Source organism: Aythya fuligula, chromosome 1 (genome assembly GCF_009819795.1).
Source record: "Aythya fuligula isolate bAytFul2 chromosome 1, bAytFul2.pri, whole genome shotgun sequence".
Classification (NCBI taxonomy): Eukaryota; Metazoa; Chordata; class Aves; order Anseriformes; family Anatidae; genus Aythya; species Aythya fuligula.
Window position 1 is genome coordinate 53,575,157 of NC_045559.1, and position 19,977 is coordinate 53,595,133.

The 19,977-nt window shown below is 53.4% G+C and overlaps 1 protein-coding gene across 2 annotated transcripts; it reads right to left on the bottom strand.

The window, feature by feature from the left end:
- Positions 1-175: 175 nt before the first annotated feature.
- SGSM3 (small G protein signaling modulator 3) lies at positions 176-19,946 on the bottom strand. 2 transcript variants are annotated; one of them, XM_032190218.1, is made up of 22 exons: positions 19,884-19,946; positions 13,651-13,720; positions 13,002-13,087; positions 12,285-12,351; positions 11,327-11,535; positions 11,092-11,169; positions 10,629-10,772; positions 10,027-10,222; positions 9,711-9,856; positions 9,080-9,307; positions 8,369-8,423; positions 5,121-5,248; positions 4,854-5,009; positions 4,284-4,338; positions 3,970-4,019; positions 3,293-3,445; positions 3,131-3,201; positions 2,973-3,021; positions 2,579-2,664; positions 2,214-2,336; positions 1,439-1,499; positions 176-1,223 (listed from the first exon to the last, which is right to left on the bottom strand). In XM_032190218.1, exons 2-22 carry the CDS (start codon positions 13,655-13,657, stop codon positions 1,140-1,142), a joined length of 2,232 nt encoding a protein of 743 aa, XP_032046109.1. In that variant the 5' UTR covers positions 13,658-13,720; positions 19,884-19,946; the 3' UTR covers positions 176-1,139. The 2 variants fall into 2 exon arrangements, with proteins under 2 accessions (XP_032046109.1, XP_032046101.1); XM_032190210.1 differs by having other exon boundaries at positions 11,092-11,199.
- Between the last annotated feature and the right edge of the window lie 31 nt (positions 19,947-19,977).

Sequence of the window (19,977 nt, forward strand, 5' to 3'; positions counted from 1 at the left end):
GGAGAGAACGGATCTTTAAATTGAATTATTTTTTCAGTTACAAATATTTGAAGAAAAAAAAAAAAATCCATTTTATTAAAAAAATTCCAAACAGCCACGGGCTCCGAGGCGTCTCTGCTGCGCTGCGCTGCTGGGAGGGCGCGGGGCCGCTCTGCCTCGCCCAGCTACGGGCTGCTCTTGGACAAACCCCTCCACCTGCAGGCACTGCTGCTGGCCACCAGCAGCCCCTAGTTCCTTGGTTTTGAGTATTTCCCGTGTTTCAGGGGCTCAAGTTACTGAAGACTGAAGACTTCAGGAATTAAATCCATCCCCGGCCCTGTGCAAAAACAAAGGCTCAGCCCAGCGCTCTCCCAAGATGCAGTTTTTATTTACAAACCCACGGAATAAAGGGCAGTAAGAATCTAGTGTCATCTCACGAGTAGTTTTGTGCTCACAGACAAGCGCTTTCAGTAGAAAGTCACAGACTCCATATCCAGAGCCACCACCACAAAGCAGCAATTCTCCCCTCCCGCCCTGGCCCTGCCGCCAACCGCAGGGCCAGGAGGACGAGTTAAGTCTCCCTGAGCCAGCTCCCACCTCAACCCCATCCTGAGCTACAACAGTGCCAAAATATACACACGGGCCTGGAGATAATTTACAGCTTTTTGGTTAACGGTAAAAATCAGCTAGAGACTAAAACGACAGCATGAAACACTCGGGGGTTTTCAGGGAGTGTTGGTTTTTGTCTCCCAGAGGAGACGTTCCAGCGGTAGCGGGCCGGTGCCCTCGGGCACCTCATAAGCACCCCGCTGCCAGAGCAGTGGGACGAGGCCAACACCGATTCCCCTTCCCTGCCCCGGCCCCAGGTCAGGGGAACCCCTCCAAGTGCTTGGGGCTTCACCTCCCCTCTCCCCGTTGGAGGCGAGCCCCTGGCTGGTCCGGAGCAGTGGTGCTGGCCCTGCTCCCACAGCCCCATTCCCCCCATTCCCACCTTCCAGAGCCCAAAGCCACCCCGCGAGGCCGTGGCCGCCCTGGGGTCTGCAGCTCTGGCAGCCCCCCGAGGGGGATTTTGTCACGGGTACAAGTGTGGGGAGGGGACGGAGTGGGGGAGAGGAGCGTGTGCCGTTGAGAAGGTTCCCCGGGCCGGGGCGGGGTGTGGGTCACCCGTCTATGTCCCAGCTGAAGAGATGGTGCTTCACCAGCATGTCCTGCACCCCTTCCTTCAGCGGCTTCTTCTCCTTCTCCTGCAGGGAGACAGAGAGCCGGGTCAGCGCGCCGCGCCCCGAAAAGTGAGGGGGAAGCATCCGCGGGTGAAACACGGGCACAGCAGCCAGGCAGCTCCTGCACTGCCCACCTCCACGCAGTGGGGGGAGGCCTTGTGGAAAATGGCTCCATCTGAAGCCTCTGACCCTGCCCCGGGCCGTGAGAGGAAGGAGGGGAGGAGATGCTGCCCACTCACCTCCCTCTTTATGGGCAGCTCCCAGTCCTGAGACAGGCTGAAGGCGAATTTGCAGAGGACCCTGGAAGGGAAGGAGAGCACAGCCCGGCGCTCAGGCACACGCCCAGAGCACGCTCCCAGCCCGTGCCCGCCACTGCTGCCCCCGGGCACACAACTGCACCAGCCCACCCAAGAAAAACACCCAGCTGAAAGGGTGGGGATCACCTGCTGGCACTGCCAGAGCAGCAGCAGCAGCTCTCCACCTTCCCCTCTTTCCACCTCCTGCTTGGACTTCCTGTCCTGCCAGTCCCAGGCTGGAGGAGAAGCTCGAAAACACGACTCAAGTGCAGCCCCTACAGAGCCTGACACAGCAGCGCAGCCCCGGGCTCTGCTGCACCACGGGCACTAGTGGCTGAGGGAAGAGTCCACGGCCCAGGGCTCAGCTCCTGCTCCCCACAACCCCATTCCAGCCCAGAAGCAGCCCCTTGGTGCTGTGGTTGTGCTGAACGAGCTCTGCCCCAGGCTGTGAGGGAGCCAGGGGGGCTGTGCAGCGCAGAGGGGACGGGCAGCTTCTGCCTGCTTGTCACGACAGCTCCCCAGGAGCCGGGGCCTGCCCTTAAATCCGGCAGGCCCAGCGCATCCCATTAGGCTGTCTAGACGGTTACTGCTGCCTCAGCACACGGAAAGAGATCTGGGCGCTGCTGCTGGCGGGAGAGGGTCCAAAACCCGCCACGGTGAGGCCCAGCTCCCGCAGGGGAGGAGGAAATCCAGGCGAGGCCCGAGGGGCCAGACTCACCTCAGCTCACACTTGATCTGCACCCAGCCGGGGCTGCGCAGGAAGGACCAGGGATGGAACCACTTCTCCACGGTCTGCAGGCTCGAGCACAGCACCTCCAGCCACAAATGTAGCACCTGCTCGCTGCGGCGAGGGGGTGGAGGCACGTTACTCAGCTGAAGCCATGGGAAGAAGCTCTGCCCCTTTGGGACAGGCTGTTCTCAGCCCCAGCCTCGACCCCAGCCCACAATCTTGTCCCCGTCGGGACCAGCACCCCCCAGTGACCCCAAGGCAGGCTGAAACAACCGCTGCTCATGAGCCTGCTCTGCCCCATCCCAAGCTCCTCGCACCCCCGGCGCTGGGGGCGGCAGGCCCGGGTGACTCACTTGAGTCCCACACAGATGAGGGAACGAAGCTTCACGTCCATCTGTGCGTGTGCGGCGTCGTGCGTCATGTTCACAGCCTGAACTGCCTGGAGGGCAGGAAGATGTGGTTACGGCCTCCTCGCAGCTCAGCCTCAGCCGGGGCCGAGCTGAGATCCCGTGTCAGCAGCACAGCCGAACGCTGCCCCCCCCCAGAGCCCCCCAGCGTGCTCCCAGCCTCACCCAGTGCCACCCACCAGCATCACAGGGGCTGAGGCTGCCAGACAGTTCCCATTTGTGCCTCTCCCCAGTCGGGGAAGCTCAGGGAGACTCCCAAGCACCTCCCTGAAGGGCAGCGCCCCCCAGCAGCCCCCCCAGGAAACAGCCCTGCTACCGGCTGGGCTGGGGCAGCGCTCACCCGGTAAAGCAGCTCCTCTGGGGTGAGGACTTTGCCGTCTTCATCGAGCCTGAAAAGATCACAGCACACAGCTACGAGGAGGCTGGGGCACCTCCCCAAGGTGGAGAGCAGCAGTTTGATGGGCACACAGGAGCAGGGTGTGAATAACGGGGCCTTACCTGTACGTCTTGCAGAGCACCAGGCGAGAATACACGGAGTCAAAATCCCTTTCCACTTCCCTGCTCGCAGCCTAGGGAGGCACAGGGACAGTTGGCACACGACCCTACACCGCCATACAGCCCCTTCGGCCCAGCCCCAGGAAGGGAAGGGAGCCGCCTCACCTCTTCGATGAACAGCCAGGGGTGGCAGGCGCCCCCCAGCAGCGACGGCTTCTTCAGTCCATGCTCAAATATGGACTTGAGGGCTGGACACAGCGTGCCTCGCACCAGGTCCGTCACCCCTTCTGTCACCGAATCGTCGCCAGCAATGGAGTACTGAGGGGCACCAAGAACCAGCTCAGTGCATTGGGACAGCACACGGAGGTGGTGTGCTCACCCACAGCTGCTCCACGCATGCCTCCTTCACTCCCAGCCCCCTCCCTCGGCCCTTTATGATCTTGTGTGAGGCGCCACGGTCAGTGCTGGCCCCCTGGGACTCGCTGGGCCACCAGCACTTCTGTGCCTAGAGCAGGTGCCCCTCGTGGGGCAGTGCTAAACAGCTGACATTTCACCAGGGGAACCAAGGCACTGCTCCCTCAGGCACAGCTGCTGGGGGAGAATCCACTGTGGTGACCAGAAAGCACCGGCAAGATCCACAGGGACAGCCTCAAAGGAGGAAGAGAGCACAGGCAGAGGGAAGCAGGCTGAAACCCTGCCCCAGCATCCTGCTGCGTGCCTGCCCTACGGCTGCTCAGCTTTCCCAGAGCCGGTCTCCAAGCACTGCGCTCAGCTCCCCACAAATGCACTCAGTGAGGGCAATACAGGGCCCTTTTCAATTAGTATTGTTATTGTTTAATTACCTCTTTGCTCCTCTCATCCAAGATCTCCACAAATTTTGCAGGAAACCAACCTACGAAGGATGGACAAAAGAGGTGAGCATATCAAACAGGGGAGATGAGAAACCAGTGGGGGCTGAGAATTAATCAGAGTTCATGGAGTCCAACCTCAGAGAAGGAAGCAAGCAGCCTGAAAAATCACAAGAATTCAGGCAACTGCAGGAGGAAGCCAATTACAGGATCCCGCCCACCAGCAGCGGAGATGATGTGCACCCAACCACCATCCTTTGCATCCCACCCTGCTCTCCCCCCCCCGTTTCAGCCTGCCCCGCTCTCACCTCTCAGTCCATTCAGCTCTCCCACCCAACAGTGCTCGTCCTTCTGGGAAACGATCTGAAAGACAGGGGGTGGGAAACAGCGGTTGAAGAGTGTCAGACGACGACTCGCAAGCAGCAAGGAATGGAGGCAGGACACAGAACTCTCCCCCCACAGGTGAGGAGGGCTACAGCTGCCTGACTGTGTGTGCACCATGAGGAACTGCCTTCTCCTCTTTTGCCAATGCCTTCATCTCATGTGGTGCAGGGTTTTCAATGGCAAAAAGCTACTGCAAACATAACGTCATTCCTCTTTCCCCACTTCCAGATGGGGCGCCCACAGCTAAAAGGCAAACGGATGCTTTTACAGCCTTACCACAGCCTGGTGTGAGGCGTTGAACTGGCACCAAATCAAGCTTTGGCTCTGCTGTATGGCAGCCAGGAAAGGGCCTTTGTAGTTGTGTTGAGAAAGACCAACAAACCATACTCACATCCTGCCTCATCCCAGAGCCACCCAGTGCTTCCCTCGGACCCCCAGCTACCCTGAGCGGATCTCCCAGACGGGCTGGGTGTGCCCCGCGCTGCCCCTCGCACCGTGATGATATCGTTCTTGCGGAAGCCCAGCTCGTCGTCGTCGTGGCGCTCGAAGTCCAGCAGGGCCTTGGCACGGCGCCGGCGGTTGCGGGAGCAGGCCACGTAGTTCTCGTGGTCCCGCTGGTGGCTCTCCATGCTGTAGTCCGGGGTCAGGTCCTGGCACAAGGATGCAGAGCAAAGAGGAATGAAGACCAGCAGGTGACTCCCAGCTCATCTCCCAGAGCTTACAGCGCCTGTTCTGCACGTGGCAGCCCCCGTCCCACTCACAATGCTGCAGTTCTTGGGATCCACGCACTGGAAGTGCCGGGCCACCTGCAGGATGGCCTCGCGGAGGTCAGCCACCAGCTCCGTCTGCTTGATGTTCTTGGCTTTCAGGGCCTCCAGGTCGTCGTCCCCTGGTGGAGCCCACACGGCCAGGGGGAAGGTGAGGAAAAGGAAACCAAGCATGAGATATTTATTTCTTATTAGTGCCAGAAATCAAACAAGCCTGCCTGCATTAAGGCAGGAACCTACTGCCGATCTACTCACTAATGTAAGTAAGAATTATCAACAAGGCTGTCCCAATTTTTAAGGAGCTGCTATTTCCAATGAATACATGGGACTGGGAGGACGCTGTCTGGGATCTTAGCGTGCCAAGCCGCTGCTGCACTGCCTGCACAGCACACAGGGGCAGCACCATGGTCAGACTCAGAACTAGGGACACTGCAAAAGTCTTCTGGAACTGAAATGCTCTTAAAACTGAAACAGCTTTTGTGAAAACTACTTATAACTTTTGCACGGCGTACAGGGTGAGAGCATCTCCTTCACTGAGACCTGAAAAAGATGTGAAAACCAAGACAGGCCACTTTCCTGTGTCAGCCCAGAAGTGAGAGCCATGAGAGAGAAGCTTCCATCCTCCGTCACCTCTGCCTCCCTAACAGCCAAAGTTCAAACATTTTGGTGTATACAGATGGTCATAAGTACAAAATAAAAGTAACCCAACTTCCAACTTTTACTAATTCCCACATAAGCTGCCAAAAATCCTATTCATTTATGCAGAAAGACACCTACTGGTATTGATTATTTAGGCAATGAATGCGTCTGAATGCCTTAAAAATTGGGTACGTGATTAATCATTTGCTTCTTTTCCTAAGAAATATCATTTGTTTTAAATTCAACGTGTATTTTCCTAGATCTATTTTTGCGATGCGTACACGAAGAATAGCTCCTGCTTACTGAAAAGTGATTAACGGTGTCTTTTAATCCAAGTGATACTAATTAAAAAGTCCCAAACTTTAAGAACATAACTGGAAACACAATATTAGATTTAAAATGATTTTTATAATTCTTTTCCATTTGCTCTATTTAATAAGAGTCAGATTTAGACAGAGAGCATAAGAGAAAAACTGAACTTTGCTTCTGGACTAGAATAGGCGAACACACACTAACTCCAAGGCCAAATAATGAAAATTAACAAAACCTCCTCCTAAGGCAATGGGGTAGGACGTAAGAAGCCTCACTGCAGATTCAGAGAGAGAGGAAGATCGTAAATAGATGAGTGATCACGCAGACCGTGGGGGAGATTCCTGGAAAATTCACGCTGCTGAAACAGAATGTGACTAAAGAAGAAACTACAACCACAGCCACGCTAGCCGTGGGCTGCCCTGGTTTACACAGATTGTTGACTCTTTGTTTCATCATTTGGCCCCTTCTGGCCAAAATCCTGCACCCTGATGAATCCCACCCAGACACGAGCAGGAGAGCCAGGAAAGTTCTGCACCCTCCCACCTCCAAACACACGAAACACAGAGGAAAGCGCCTGGGGTTTCCACCAGATTCACCTCGCTGCACCTGGGGGTGTTTCCAAAACAGGAAATGAGTGCGGGACCGGCCACGTGTGATGAGGCTCTATTTTGAGCTGCAAAGACCGAGCAGTTGTGCAGAGGAGGACGAGCCCTCCTGGGTCTCCTTGGGGCAATGACCAGCTAACAGGAAAAGGGCAACACGTACGGCCTTTCGTCGTTTCTTTTTTCTATTTCTTTGTTAGAGATCTGATCCAACCACTTGAGGCTCAGCTACAGAAAGCCCTGGCTGACCTGATCTAGCATGAACACAAGAGGTCGGACTACCAACCTCCTCCAGGTCCCTTCCAAACAGCTCTCCAGTGATTGTACTACCCCTGTCCAAGTTACTTCTACGTCTTCATTCTCTCTATGGAAGAAGAATTAGGTTCTGGATAAATTCTTACTCCCACCCAGAGCAAGACTAGGTGCCACTAGTGGTAAAACCACTATCACACACATTTTAAATAACGTTTTAGTTATTAAGGACAAAAGCATGACAGTCACTGTACATAAAAGCCACCATCAATCACCTCAGTGATCATCAATCATCCACTGATACATTTTGACACTTGAACTTCAAATTTACCTTGTTGCCTGGGAATACTCACTATCACCTCCAAGGAAGGTGCTCAAACTTGGCCAAGAAGAGGCTGAGACACAAGAAAGATGCACGTGGCAGCTATGTTGCCTACAGATTCAGCGTGTACTGACCGTATGATAGCCTTACACAGAAGAGTTCAGGTTGCAGTAACAACCTTCCCAACCTTCCTGCCTTTCTTCACTTCTGCATGCTCAACCTTACAGCTTCACCAGTGCTGTACTATCGTTTTTCTATGCAATGCTGTGCGTGCATGTAAGCAAAGCCTCTGACAAGATGTGAGCTTCCCAGAGACCATTAGAAAAGCTCTTCTCTGAAGAGACCAGTAAAACACAGCTTTAAGTTTATTCAGGCCATTTCAACCACAACTGGAACATTATCTAAACCTTGTAAACTCAGTACATTCTCCTTCCCCGGAAAAACAAATTTCTGTGGTGAGATGTAGCAATTTCAAGACAGCTAGCCAGTTGCACAGAAGGTGATGACAGTGAGGTTTACGATAGAGAAGGCTATTACAAAAGCCACAGAAGTTATTTTTGTATCTATGCAAAACCTATCCTGGCCATGTGCTTTCTGGACGTATGCTGGGCGAGCTCATAAGCAGTGAGAGTAAAGAATCAAAGATGTCTGTTCGTGACATTGAACTCTTGTAGCAGGTAAGAGGAAGAAGCACGAGGGATGTCTGCATTTTTAAATTTTGACTTAAAATCTTGATGGATGACCCACTGGCCCATCCCGTCCTGTCTCAGATCTTCAGAGACGATGCTCCTGAGCTCAGAGGAGCAGTATCAGGAGACTACAGCATATAGCCCATGGACTGCACGTGGTCTGCCAGAAGATGTGTTAGAGCCTTGGGCACAGGGCTGAGGTGCAGCCCACTGTCAATCACCACTTCAGGACTTACCAGCTGATCTGAAACTCACTTTCTGAGCTCAGACCAAAGCGAGTAAATAGAAAACTACACTTCTTCTCTCTCATCCTTCATTTCCAGCTCCCTCCTCTCCTCTTCTCAGAGTTTCCCTGTCACTCAGCACCCTCCCTCCTAGGTTGCCAGATCCATCCACACCACAGGGCAGGCACAGGACTGTCCTTACCGAACAGCAGAGAGGTAATGCCAGATTTCCTGCGCTGAGTCCTGCGCCGCACAATCTACGGGGGAGAGAGAAAAGAGAAAAAGAAGAAAAGTGCACACATTACAGCCGATTTAGTACAGGAAAAGGAAGCAACCCTCCACAACGGTCAGGTCTGAGCAAGGGGTCTTGACAGCAACTGCTGGAAGGGGCCAACAAGTGACCCAGCAATTTTAGACAGTTGTTCCAGTTCCAGCTGCAGTGAATCAGCTCTCCTGCTTGACCTGCTCTATGTGCAACAAGTTATTTATAGCCCAATTATTACGAAAGCATACTTGAAGTTCAAGAATCAACCGTGATTCATCTGAATGATTTTAGTTTTAATTCTACCTGTTGCCAGCAGCAGTTCCACATGTAATTGTGTTTAGATTTCTAAGTGGATGCCCATTACGTTTGAGAACTGCAGGATTGTCTGCCGATAAGCACACAGAGGAGCATCCAGAATATATCTTCCACACAGGTTTGACAAACCGGAGCTACTACATCTGCAGCTGCAGACTGCAGTCTGAGGTTAAACACAGATGAATTTCTTTTTCAGCTTCTCAAAGGCTGCTGCTGTTTTCTGACTCTCCCTTCCAGAGTTATTTCAGCAGATCGGTTTCTCACTAATGCCTTAATCCCACTCTTATTGCATTTCGTGTGCTCGGGTTAATTCCAAGCGATCTGGGCACTCACTTTGGACAAATTGTTGACGGCGGTGCTGGAGTTGAGCAGCTGCCCTTGGTCGGCAATGAGGTAGGCCAGGTGTTTGCGACGCTGGGTCTCCACCGCCACGTCCGTCAGCGAGCCCGCCACGCGCATGGCCTCCCGCAGCAGCACGTCGGCGTCCTCGATCTGGCTGGGGATGTCCGACAGCGTGTTGAAGATCGAGGCAGAGTTCTCGGACTGGATCAGCTCATCCTCCTGCAATGATGCCATCATTTTACCACACAGAACAGTAAGCACATGACAGCTCTGCTCTTGGTGCTGCTGGATGTGATTTGACGCTCAGCTCACAGCCTGGGCACTACTCTACTGCACTGAGCTCTGCTCCCCAAACTCTATTTAACATCCACCATTGAAATGAAGTCAAATCAATCAAATAGAAGCTACTCCACCAGGAGCAGGCACAGCAGGGATCTTCCTGGGGTCAAGGAAAGGGAAACTACTCAGTCTCACATGCTGTGTAGCACCTGCTATGCTCTACTTTCCCCTTACCTTCGCCCTTCACACATTTTCCCAGACCACACAGAAGAAGTGGATACAAAACCTTGCCCCTAAAATTTGCCATTAAGCACTGAAAGAAGGAAGTGGGGGCAGCAGTTACCTTCATGCTGAGCATGCCCAGCGTGAGCTGGAACAGCACCAGGGAGCCCTGGTAGAAGAAGAGGTCCCAAATGCGCAGCAGCAGCTTGATGTGGACGACGCTAGCGAAAGAGGTGAGGAACCAGTGCAAGGTGATGAGGGACAGCTCTGTGAGTAGAGACACAGACAGGAATCACGACAAGGGAACTCAGCCAGCCTTTGGGGATGGACTCCCCCGAGCACTGCCCTCCCAGCTCTTGTTCTCCCTTTGTGAAAGGAGCACAGCGATCTCTGCCTGCACAGCACCCTGACCAGAAAAGCTACGGGCACATTTTTACCGATGTCGTGCTCCTGGAGCAGCTTGTCCAGGCGGGGCAGGTACTGCACAATGAGCTGCCGCAGGACGCGCTGGTCTGTCTGCACCCCCATCAGGGTGGTGCTGAAGTAGGAGGCAGGGACCAGCTCTTCAATGATAGCGCACATCATCCAGAAGGCATCTTCCTCTTCCAGAAAGAGCAGCAGGGAGGCAGCCACCTGGGATTTGAAGGAAGAAAGCCTGCGTGCCAAGCCTGCAGAGGAGAGGAACTCTTCTCCCCTCCTCACACAGACCTGTGCCTAGGTGACCAGCACCTTCTTTTCTCTCTAGTGGCTCTCCTGAAGTCTCTCCTCCCATGGAAGGGATTTCTCCTCAGAGAGAGGAAGCCTGTCTGTCCCTCCCCCATAGACAGACTGAATTATTCCACCTCTTTGGACACACGGTGTTGCTCTGCTCCACCTCTCCTAGGAAGAAGTGTTCCATGCAGAATGAATTTCCCTTCAACTAGTCTGGAGGCCGCAGTGTCTGGCAGCATTGCCTCAAATCCAAAAATTGCCTCAAGTCCAGCACAGCTGCCACAGACAGATCGACCCCACTGCAAAAAGCACCAGGAAAGCAACTCACCATGCCGGTGCCTTGGCAATAGCCAATCTCCGGGTAGAGCCAGGCAAGCCCCCGTAGGATCCTGCGTAGCCGTGGCACCCCGATGCTGTTCATGTTGGAGAAGCAGGCGTTGCTGGGCATCGTGCGGAGCAAGTCCTTCTCAATCTGCCAGACAGACACAAACGAGGAAACGGTCAGCTGGCAGCACCCGACGGCCTTCTGCTCTCTGTACTTACCCGTGGCTCCTTGCCTCAGGGAACTCTGCTTCCCTCCACAATTCTCAAGTCCTTGAGGACTGAGGAAGGCCCTGTCCAAGCACCTGGGGCCAGTTTAATAGCCTCATAACACATGCAAAAAAAAAGCCAGACAGCGACTTGGTGGCTCCTAAGAAATATTTGTCTGCACTCAGCCCCCCCAGCTTCAGAGCAGGCATTATGGTGGGGAGATTTCTCCTGCCCAGCCAGCACTAGGCAGTCTCTCTCACCTGTTTTGCAGCAATGGTCTCGTCGTTAGAGCTGTTTTTCACGATATCCCGATACGACATCTCGGAATTCCTCTTCTTCTGCAAGGCCCCAGAAAGGCGCATCCACAGCTGAACAGGGAGAGGAGGAGCCACTGAGAGCCATAACCTGGCACCCCCTCAACCAAAAGAAAGCGGTCTCGTTCCTCTGCCTCTTACTCCGGGCAGGGGGTTGTGCCCAGCCAGGCAGCGCTCTCACCTGTGGCCTCATGCTGTGCGGGATGCCGGCCAGCACCAGCGAGCGCAGCTTGTCTGAACGCGGCAGGGTGACCTCGATTTTGTCCCAGGTGAGGTCGCCCACGTCGTGGTTGTGCGTGAACTCCAGGTGAGCCTGCCACTTGAGCCTCTGCTGCGGCTCCTCTGTCAGCGGGAGCCCCAGGAGCTTGCTGGAGTTGGTCTCAGCACCATCTGAGAGCAAGGGAAGGGAGAGACACGAAGATGGGTGAGAGAGGAAACACACACGGGGAGGAGCAGGACATCCATCTGAAGAAAGCACATAAAATCATTCGTGTCTTCCAGCCACAGCACGGGAAGGCAGAGCTTGGTTTCTAACTTTCTTCTCCACGTAGCAATTTTTTGGTTGTAAGCAAAAGGCACCGAAGCCTCTGTTCACTCCTGATTTACAGCAGAGCACGGCAGGAATGAAACAAGACCCTGGCAGCAGTCATCCTGCTGGGTTTTGTGAGGATCTGTAAATCAAGCTGACAAAAGCAGAGCGAGCCTCGGCGGCGACAAGCAGAAAGCCATATGCTCATGCAAGTAATGAGGCACAAAATGTTAACTTCGGGGAGAGCTAATCACCAAAAAGATCTTTAATAAGAACACTGGCAAATTCACGATGAGAGGGCACCTTAATCTCGGGCCATCTCTCCAAAATATACTTCAGTGCCAGCACAGGTTTGACATCAGGCATCCTTCATCCTAACACAGATCCCAGCAAAGCAATCCAAACCTTTCTGCTGGTTTCAGACTGCACAAGTCCATCAAATGTTCTGTCTGAAGGAAACTGCTCTCTCTCAGGTCATTGCTTCGAGAGGATCCTCTACAGCTCAAGGTGCCTCAGGGCACGGTGCAAACAAGCTCTGCCCTCACGCTGCATGGCCTGAGAGCTGGAAATGTCCCCATTTCCAAATGGGGAGGGATGGGGCTGGCTTTACCTTCCTTATCAACTCGGAAACCGAATTCGTCATACTTGAACTCGGGCTGCTCGATGGCCTCTTCTTTCTGGGAGTGTGAGGAAGGAGAACAGACACTTTCACCACTGCACAGCCCAGCAGGTAACAGCAAATTCCACCCCATCCCACCGCACCGAGCCCTGAGCCACTGCGCTCCTCGCCCGGAGGTTAAAATCCTACAGGTGCCTCCATTCCCTACAAGCCCACCCGCTCGTCCCGTGCCCTAGCAGAGCTCCCAGATCAGCTTTAACCTGCCTCTCTGGGCGCAGCTGCCTTCAGCAAACCCCGCGGGCAGGTTGCAGAGCTCCAGGGCTGCCTCCTTCCTTCCTGCTCTGCCCACCTGGCGGCAAGCCCTGAGGCGAGCCCTTCCTGCCCTGTGCAAGCCGCCCAGAGCAGCCTGATGGTGACAGAGGCTCCCTCCGAGTGTCAACATTTTCACAGTGGAGCAAGAGTTGCCACACAGCAGGGCAATAACTCGCCCAAGTTTCTTGAGGCCCTGCAAGATCCTCTTGCGAGAGCCACAGCCACGAGACAAATGAAGGTCGAGTGGCAAACAAGTGTCTGCAACCACACCACTGGTGGAGCAGTGCCTCCCTCCCTCCTTTCCCCTACACTGCTTGGAGACCCCAAAAGCCACCAGGGTCCCTTTTTTTTTCTGCACAGAACCAGAGCATTTACCCTCCCTGCCCCACGCCGTACCTGTGTGTATTTTGCCAGGATCTCCTGCGGCCAAATGCTGGGGGTGAGCGCTGAGAAGGGACCCCCAGCAGAGGGAGTGTGGTGGCCTAAACAGAGAGAGCAACACGCAGCAGTGAGAACCCAGAAGGACTCCCCGTGAACATGCACACTCTGCCAGCCAGGCACCAAAATGGGAGATCAAAGCCCTCAGCAGGATGCTCATCTGCTCCCCTTGCTGATGAAGGCCTGCGAGGCTGCTGCCCTCCCTCCGAGGTTGCCAGCCCGTGTGTAGAAAGCTGCAGCAACCCACGTGCACCTGCTGTGGTCTTGTGTGCTCCAGGTGAGCCCCTTCCCAGCCTCAGGTGGTGTCCCACCGAGCAGCTCGGCTTCCCTTGGCATGGGGGAAGACAAATTGCATTTCATTCTCCTCCTTCCTCTGTATGCAATGGCTGAAGCAGCCTCAGCACAGGGCAAAAGGAGGAATTGAGCTCTCCCTGAGCAAAAAGGCAGCTGTGTCACAAGGAGCAGGGCACTTGCTCTCCCTCTGTTTTACACAGAGTAGTATGGTAATGAAAAGGACATCTACAGGAACCCGTACCTTTGCTCTGCTAAGCTGTAGATGAAGAAAGAAAATGCAATCAAATAAGAAGGTCCCTTTTTGTCTGCTCACCTGACATCGTGCTAGGTAAGGCTGCGTGGCAGAGGCTGCCCACTGGTCTCAGAGGTGAGAGGTCACTATCCTGTTACACACAGAAAAAGAAGAATTGATTATGAGGGCATCTCATCAGTTAGTACCTGAGAGCACAGGGAGGGACAGACAGACCCTTCACGCACAGATTCTCCACAGGAGAATTAAAATCCCTCAGTATTTAAGCTCCCCACAGGAAAATTAACCTTCAAAGAGCGGAATTCCCTCTTCATTTCACACCTATCAGCTAGAAAGAGCACGGCATCATCTACCAAATTCTGTGGGACACCACCAGCATTGCTGACTGAAAGTATGCCAAAAATCAAGCCAAATTCCATCACAGTGAGTCCTGTATTTAATTATGGATGCTAAAACAACACCTGATCGTTCTCTGAATTCACCAGCCGTGGAGAAGGGACTGGAATGGTGACGAGGGTTTGAGGGGTGTCTTTAGACTCAGGAAGTCTGAAACAGGTTTTAGGAGCATCAGCACAAAACAGGAGCGATGTGTGTTAGGCTGTGGCATAAACTCTTGAAGGGCACTAGGAGAATCTCTGACAAGGCCTTCCTGTGATCAACTAGCCCAGAACATGGAGAACATGCCAGGGAGAACCCCCTGCAATGAGCCAGGCTCCTCTGAAATGCATCAGGTAACAGAGTTCATGATGAACCGGCACACACTCTCCTTACCTTCCTGGCACCAGTTCACGGCAGATTCAGACAAGGGGTTTCCAGTACAGCAACAGAATAGTTTGGTGGTCAGAAACAGGTATTTTGGGCTTCAGGATAATTCGCATAGCTCTGTGTGTGTGGGAGATGGCGAGAGCCACCTCCAGCAAGCAGAGAAAGTCGGGATATATCAGCCACTCGAGCTTAAAAGAGTTCTTAGGAAAGAACTTGGGAGAAAATAATGTTTGCACACCTCGGATGGATTTTCCAGCTTCCCCTTTGCAGTACAGCTGCTCCTGGCTGCAAACCACTACAAGGTTACACTGCCGCTCCTGCCTCTGCATCTCAGCAAGCAGCTACAGCCTAGAAGAGCCTCGCTCCAGCGCTCAGATAAGCAGCTAGGAAGGCATCTGGGAACACAAAAGATAAGGCTCCTTCCTCCCAGAGTGAAACAGTTCTCGGCAGGAGACAGGCTGGCATGGCTGAACAGACACTGTGATCTGACACCAACTTAGTGCAAAAAGAAGGAAAAAAAAAAACAAGTCCAGCTTTTGTTTCTGAGGTTATGTTGTCCACACAGTGACCAGCTGCTTACCTGTGAGTTCTGTGAACTCTCCCCTGTCCTTCTGTCACCCCAGTGGCCCCACTTGCTCTCTTAGCACCAAGTTTGCCCCCAGTAAGACACCACAAGGACTAGGAGACTGGACTCCAGGTCCCAGGGCAGGTGCAGCGCTGGGCAACACCTCCCCCTGCCCACGTCACGCAGCCCGGCCTCCGCCTTGGCAGCAACAGCTCCTCTGCTGGCCTTCCTCCCCTGGTATCAGGGTGCTGAACAAGGTGGGCAGGTTTTTCCTGCCTCTGGTTCCTAGGGAAACCTTCCTGAAAGCCTGGCCTCCGGGAACTTTTCGGTAGGATCCTTATTCTGGAACAAAAACTCCTTCCCAGGGATGTTCTTCCTCTGATGATTTTAGCCAAACAGAAATAAAATCCGGCAGAAAAGCAGCACTGAAGGGTTTGACAAAGCACTGCTTTTGTATGCTGCAGACCCTACAACTAACAGCCATGCAGGGAGCAAGCAGCAACCACCACCAGAAGGAGAACAACCACAATTCTTGCCAGACTTTCATCCACTGTCAGGGAAGCATCGCACACAATCACTTCCTCTGCCACTAAGCACGGGAAAAAGCTCGACTTCCCACTGAACACGAAGCAACGCTCTGCACGCAGCCAATCCCCCTGCCAGCTGCTTTCCACTGCTCTCTACATTCTTCCTGTGTTTTAAAAAAAAAAAAAAAAAAAGATAAAAAAGTTTTAGGAAAGACAAGTGATTGCAAAGCCACAGTACGCAACACAAGGCCACACGCTTTGTTGCAGTCCTAGAAGCTCAGCTTTTAAACCTCAAGGAGATTGCATCCAGTTTGCCATCCAGACTGCCCCTCTCTTAGAAATCAGAGAAGAAGCCTGCCCTGGATCAGGCAGTTCGTTTCTGCCCCCTCACACTCAGAAAGGTTTTGTTTTCTGAGTTAAAATCCTGACTTGCAACAGGCAAGGGGAGCAGGAACCCAGTAACCCCGAACCCGGTAATTCCCCTTTGCCTTCCCTTCCCCCAGAGCCTTCCCCTTCGGGCCAGGTAGAGGCACATCCCGGAGCTGCAAATGCCATTAGTTCCTCGAGTCAATATTTGCTCTGTGCGTACGCAGGCAGAAGGAAACTCCAGCTTCACAACTACCTACGTAAGCGATGAAGCACAGACAAGAAACAGGCACCTCCTGCCCTCCTGTCCCAACCCTGGCTTTTTAGCCCTGGAAATCAGGTGTCTGTCCTTACACAGCACACGCTGGGCACCTGCTAAGCATGAACTGCACCGCAGTGGAGAACTCAGTTTGCCCAGACCCTTGGGATCACAAGAGGAGGAGTTCCCCTTTCCTGGCATTCCCAGTATTTGCGTGGGGAGAGGATATGCGATGGGAGCACAGAGCGCTCCTCCCATCTCACATGAGGAGGTTCCGCCAGACCAAGCTCTGGAACAATAGCTGAGGGCTGTTTGTTTGTTTTTTCAAGTCTGCATTGAATGGGGATGGGAAAAAAAAAAAAAAAGGGCCAGGACACAAACTACACAGAGGTATCCGCTCCCACCTCTCTTGCTGCACGGTGAAACTCTCCTCACTTCAAACGTGGTGGGATGAAACCTGTGGGTGCCAGAGGGTGGGTTTGTGAGAGCCCACGTCTTCAGGGAAGGCTGCAAAGGTGGCTTCACATCAAATACTGCTACACAAACACAATCCAGAGGCTTCTGGTTAGCAGCTAAATGGACTCCAAACACCTTTCCGTGATGCAATTTATTGATGTGTAATAAAAGGATGCTTTCATCCAAATAAGCACGGTATAGCACCAGGGCACTTCTGCAGAACTCCACAAAAACTCATTTTCCTCCCAAACTTTCCAAAAGATGTTTCTAACCTCTGGTCCGTGAACTTCGGCAAGCCTGCAAACTGTTTCTAAGAGGTCTGTGAAAGGTGATGGGGTTACAGCAACTGTCCAGCTTCATTTGCTCTACAGAAGTTTGAAAGCAAGCACTTGTTAAGAGACTTGAGGCTCTACAAACCAAAAAAAATGCTGGAAGACATCGCTGACAGCTATTCATATGTTTTTCTATAATCATCCAAGGCTCTCCATCGCATCCAGAGCCAGCCCCACAAGCTCCCAGGTGGAAGTTTGATTCCCAGGCTGCTCTCATCCTACTGCTCCCAGTGGCAGAGGAACAGCCTGAGGAATGACTCTGCCTCGGTACAGCCTCTGACAGATCTGCAGAGCTTTAGTTGCCAGGGCTTGTCATTCCCACGCAGGAAAGGCTAGATCCAGGTCACTTCCCCTGTCACTGTGCCGCTCATGCACAAACAGTCTCAGCAAAAGAACCTCAGCCTCACCTAGCAGGTCTCACTTCATTTAGCTCCAAAAAAACGGCTTTTCAAGGAAAATATCTCCCACAGCACTCAAGATTTATCCCCTCCGGGGCTCTGTCTTTCCAGAACTCAACTTTCTGAAGAGGCTAAACACTCAAAACACCTGCCAGGGCTCCAGGACTGCTTGCAAAGCTCCCATCTAACACGTCGCGTTAGACTACTCAGATCTTGCTCCTGCAGAAGCGCATATACGTGGGTAACTGAGAGGAAAAATAAAAGTAAACTGCGTGACAATCATTAGCATTTGTAACAAAACAAGGCAAAAATAACCACATTTCCCATTTCTGGGGATCAGGAAGAATTCCTGCCCAGAACAAAAGGGCTGTCGGGTTATGGACATTCTCTCTCATCTCTGAATCATCAGGTGTTACCCAGCCAAGAAACTGCACTGACTGGGCAGTGACAACAGTTCTCATCATACAAATGACCAAATGCTATCTTTTTCTCTCCTATCTCATAAAACAAATACATTTCTTCTTCCCCTAAGGCACTTTTTTTAAAGCCAGAACCAGAATTGCTGTTACCAGTATCACTTGTTGCTATCCCGTGTAAAAACAGCTGAGAGTTCCTCAGAGCCAAAACAAACGTGGCAAGACAACATCCTCCTCCTCCTTCTCCTCCTCCTCCCTCCCTGGAGCCAGCAGCAGGACAGCAGACAAGCATGGCGAGACACAAACACCCCTCCCCAGTCACCCTGCGCGAGCTCTGCGTGTCTCAGGATTTGACTGTCTGATGAAAGGTGGCAAGGAAAGAAGTTCAAACGAGTCCTTGTGCTGCTGAGGATACAACGCTGAAATGCCAACACCCCTCCAGCTCTCGAGGGACATTTGGGACACTGCATTCACCGCATGCAGTGAAACTCTCCATCCACCTCATCACACCTGACAACTACAGAGTCCCTAAGATCCTACCGATTCAAGTTTGGATAGGATCAGGGTCACCGACGTGATGCAGATCACCAACCAGCAGCGGTGATCACCAGCTACAGGAGCTGTAGGGCCACACGCCCCAGCACATCCTTACCTTTGATAAAGTTGCAAGGACTTCTTTTCCCCCACAAGCTTTCTTCCGTTCTTGTGTTTTGGTAAGAAGCCTCCAGTTAACAGCCAGGACAATGGGCACCAAGCACCCCAATTATTTCCAAAACAGCTGCAATGTCAAATGCAGTACCACTCAGGGCCAAACTCCCTGATTTCTTGGTTACAGCAGCCTGACAAACACCGAGCATGGCAGGCAACTTGGCATCACGCAGACCGATTCATTAAGAATGCGACTGAGGCCCGCAGCTCATTTCATGCAGATCACTGATCCAGCAGTCCCTACGATTACCAAGCCACCTCACATAAGAGGCATTCATTTACAGAAGCGAAGTATTTTGAGTATAGCCTATCTTGAAGATCTTCAAGGTCTTCTGGAACACTGAGAGTTGCAAAAGATGCCCTCTCACAGGAAAGCAAGCAACAGATTAACAGCACGGCAATGAAGGCGTACCGAAATGGCACTAGTGGAGACCCCAAAGCTGGGGGTTGGCTGCAGTCCTGGCAGCTGTGCTGTGTTTCCCTCACTCACTGGCTGATGTTACTCATCACCCCCTTACCAGCGTGCCCCCTCCTCTCCGCTGCCGCTCACGTATTTCCTTCAGCCTCCTTTGGAGGGAGGGTCGCTACGAATGACATCTCCCTGAGATTACGAAGACCTGTTGTCAAAATATTACCCTAAACAGGAAGAGAAGAAGGTAGCACCTGGCATTTTGGCCTTTTAAATACGTCATTAACACATCCTTATATTAAGGGGACACAACCCATCCCTGCTTGACCTCTTTAAGCACACGCCGTGCCTCTCCTCACGCCCTCCCCTCCTTTTTACTTCGTGAACTCTCTGGGGTAGGACCCAACCATCCTTTCTGCAGAGGGAAAACCACACACACACTGTGTGCATCCGGAAAGCCATAAGGAAATAAATCTTCGCTCCAGCGGCTTTTCCCCCCCAGCACTCCGGAGCAGCTGCAAAGCTCCTCAGGTAGCCCAGCCAGCAGCCCTGCCGCGGCACGGCAGCGCCCTGCTCCTTCTGCTGGGGGTTTTTGGGCTCCAGCCTCCTGCTACCGACCACCTGATGCACACCTCACCTGCAGCAAGCTGTGGCCTCGCTCTCCCGTGCATTACAGCCGACGGAGCCTCCATTTCCTCGCGGCACTTTTACTACTTTATCCCGACCGCCCCCCCCCCCCCTCCAAGAGCATCGCATTGAGCCATGCCTGAGGCATCGTGAATCATCGTGAGTGAGGATGCTGTGCCGTCACGGACAAACCAAAAAAAAATAAATAACAAAAACCACAAAGAGCATCGCTGAAAGCCACCTGTCCGGCAGAGAAGCGCCTGCTCGGACACGGAGCCCCCTCGGAAAGCCGGGGGGCAGGAGGCAGGCACAGCGGGGAATGGTCCCCCCCCGACCCCACCACCCCGAGGGAAGGGAAAGGACGGGAAGGGAAGGGGAAAACAAGGCGAAGGGAAGCCCCAGAGGCTGAGGGGCGGCCGGCTGAGCCCCCCGGATCGGGTCAGGACCCCCCATCCCGCCCCGGCTCACCTGCTCCCGTCAGCGGCGGCGGCGCCCCCCCGCCTCGCCGCCCGCCCGTCCCCCCACTGCGGGCGCCCGGCCCCGCGGCGGCCCCACACGCCGC

Coding starts and splice junctions, on each gene's coding strand:
- SGSM3 (XM_032190210.1), bottom strand. Junction 3,446..3,969: donor TGGATGAGAGGAGCAAAGAG/GTAATTAAACAA, acceptor GGTGCCCCTCAG/TACTCCATTGCTGGCGACGA. Junction 1,224..1,438: donor AGCTGCCCATAAAGAGGGAG/GTGAGTGGGCAG, acceptor GTCTCCCTGCAG/GAGAAGGAGAAGAAGCCGCT.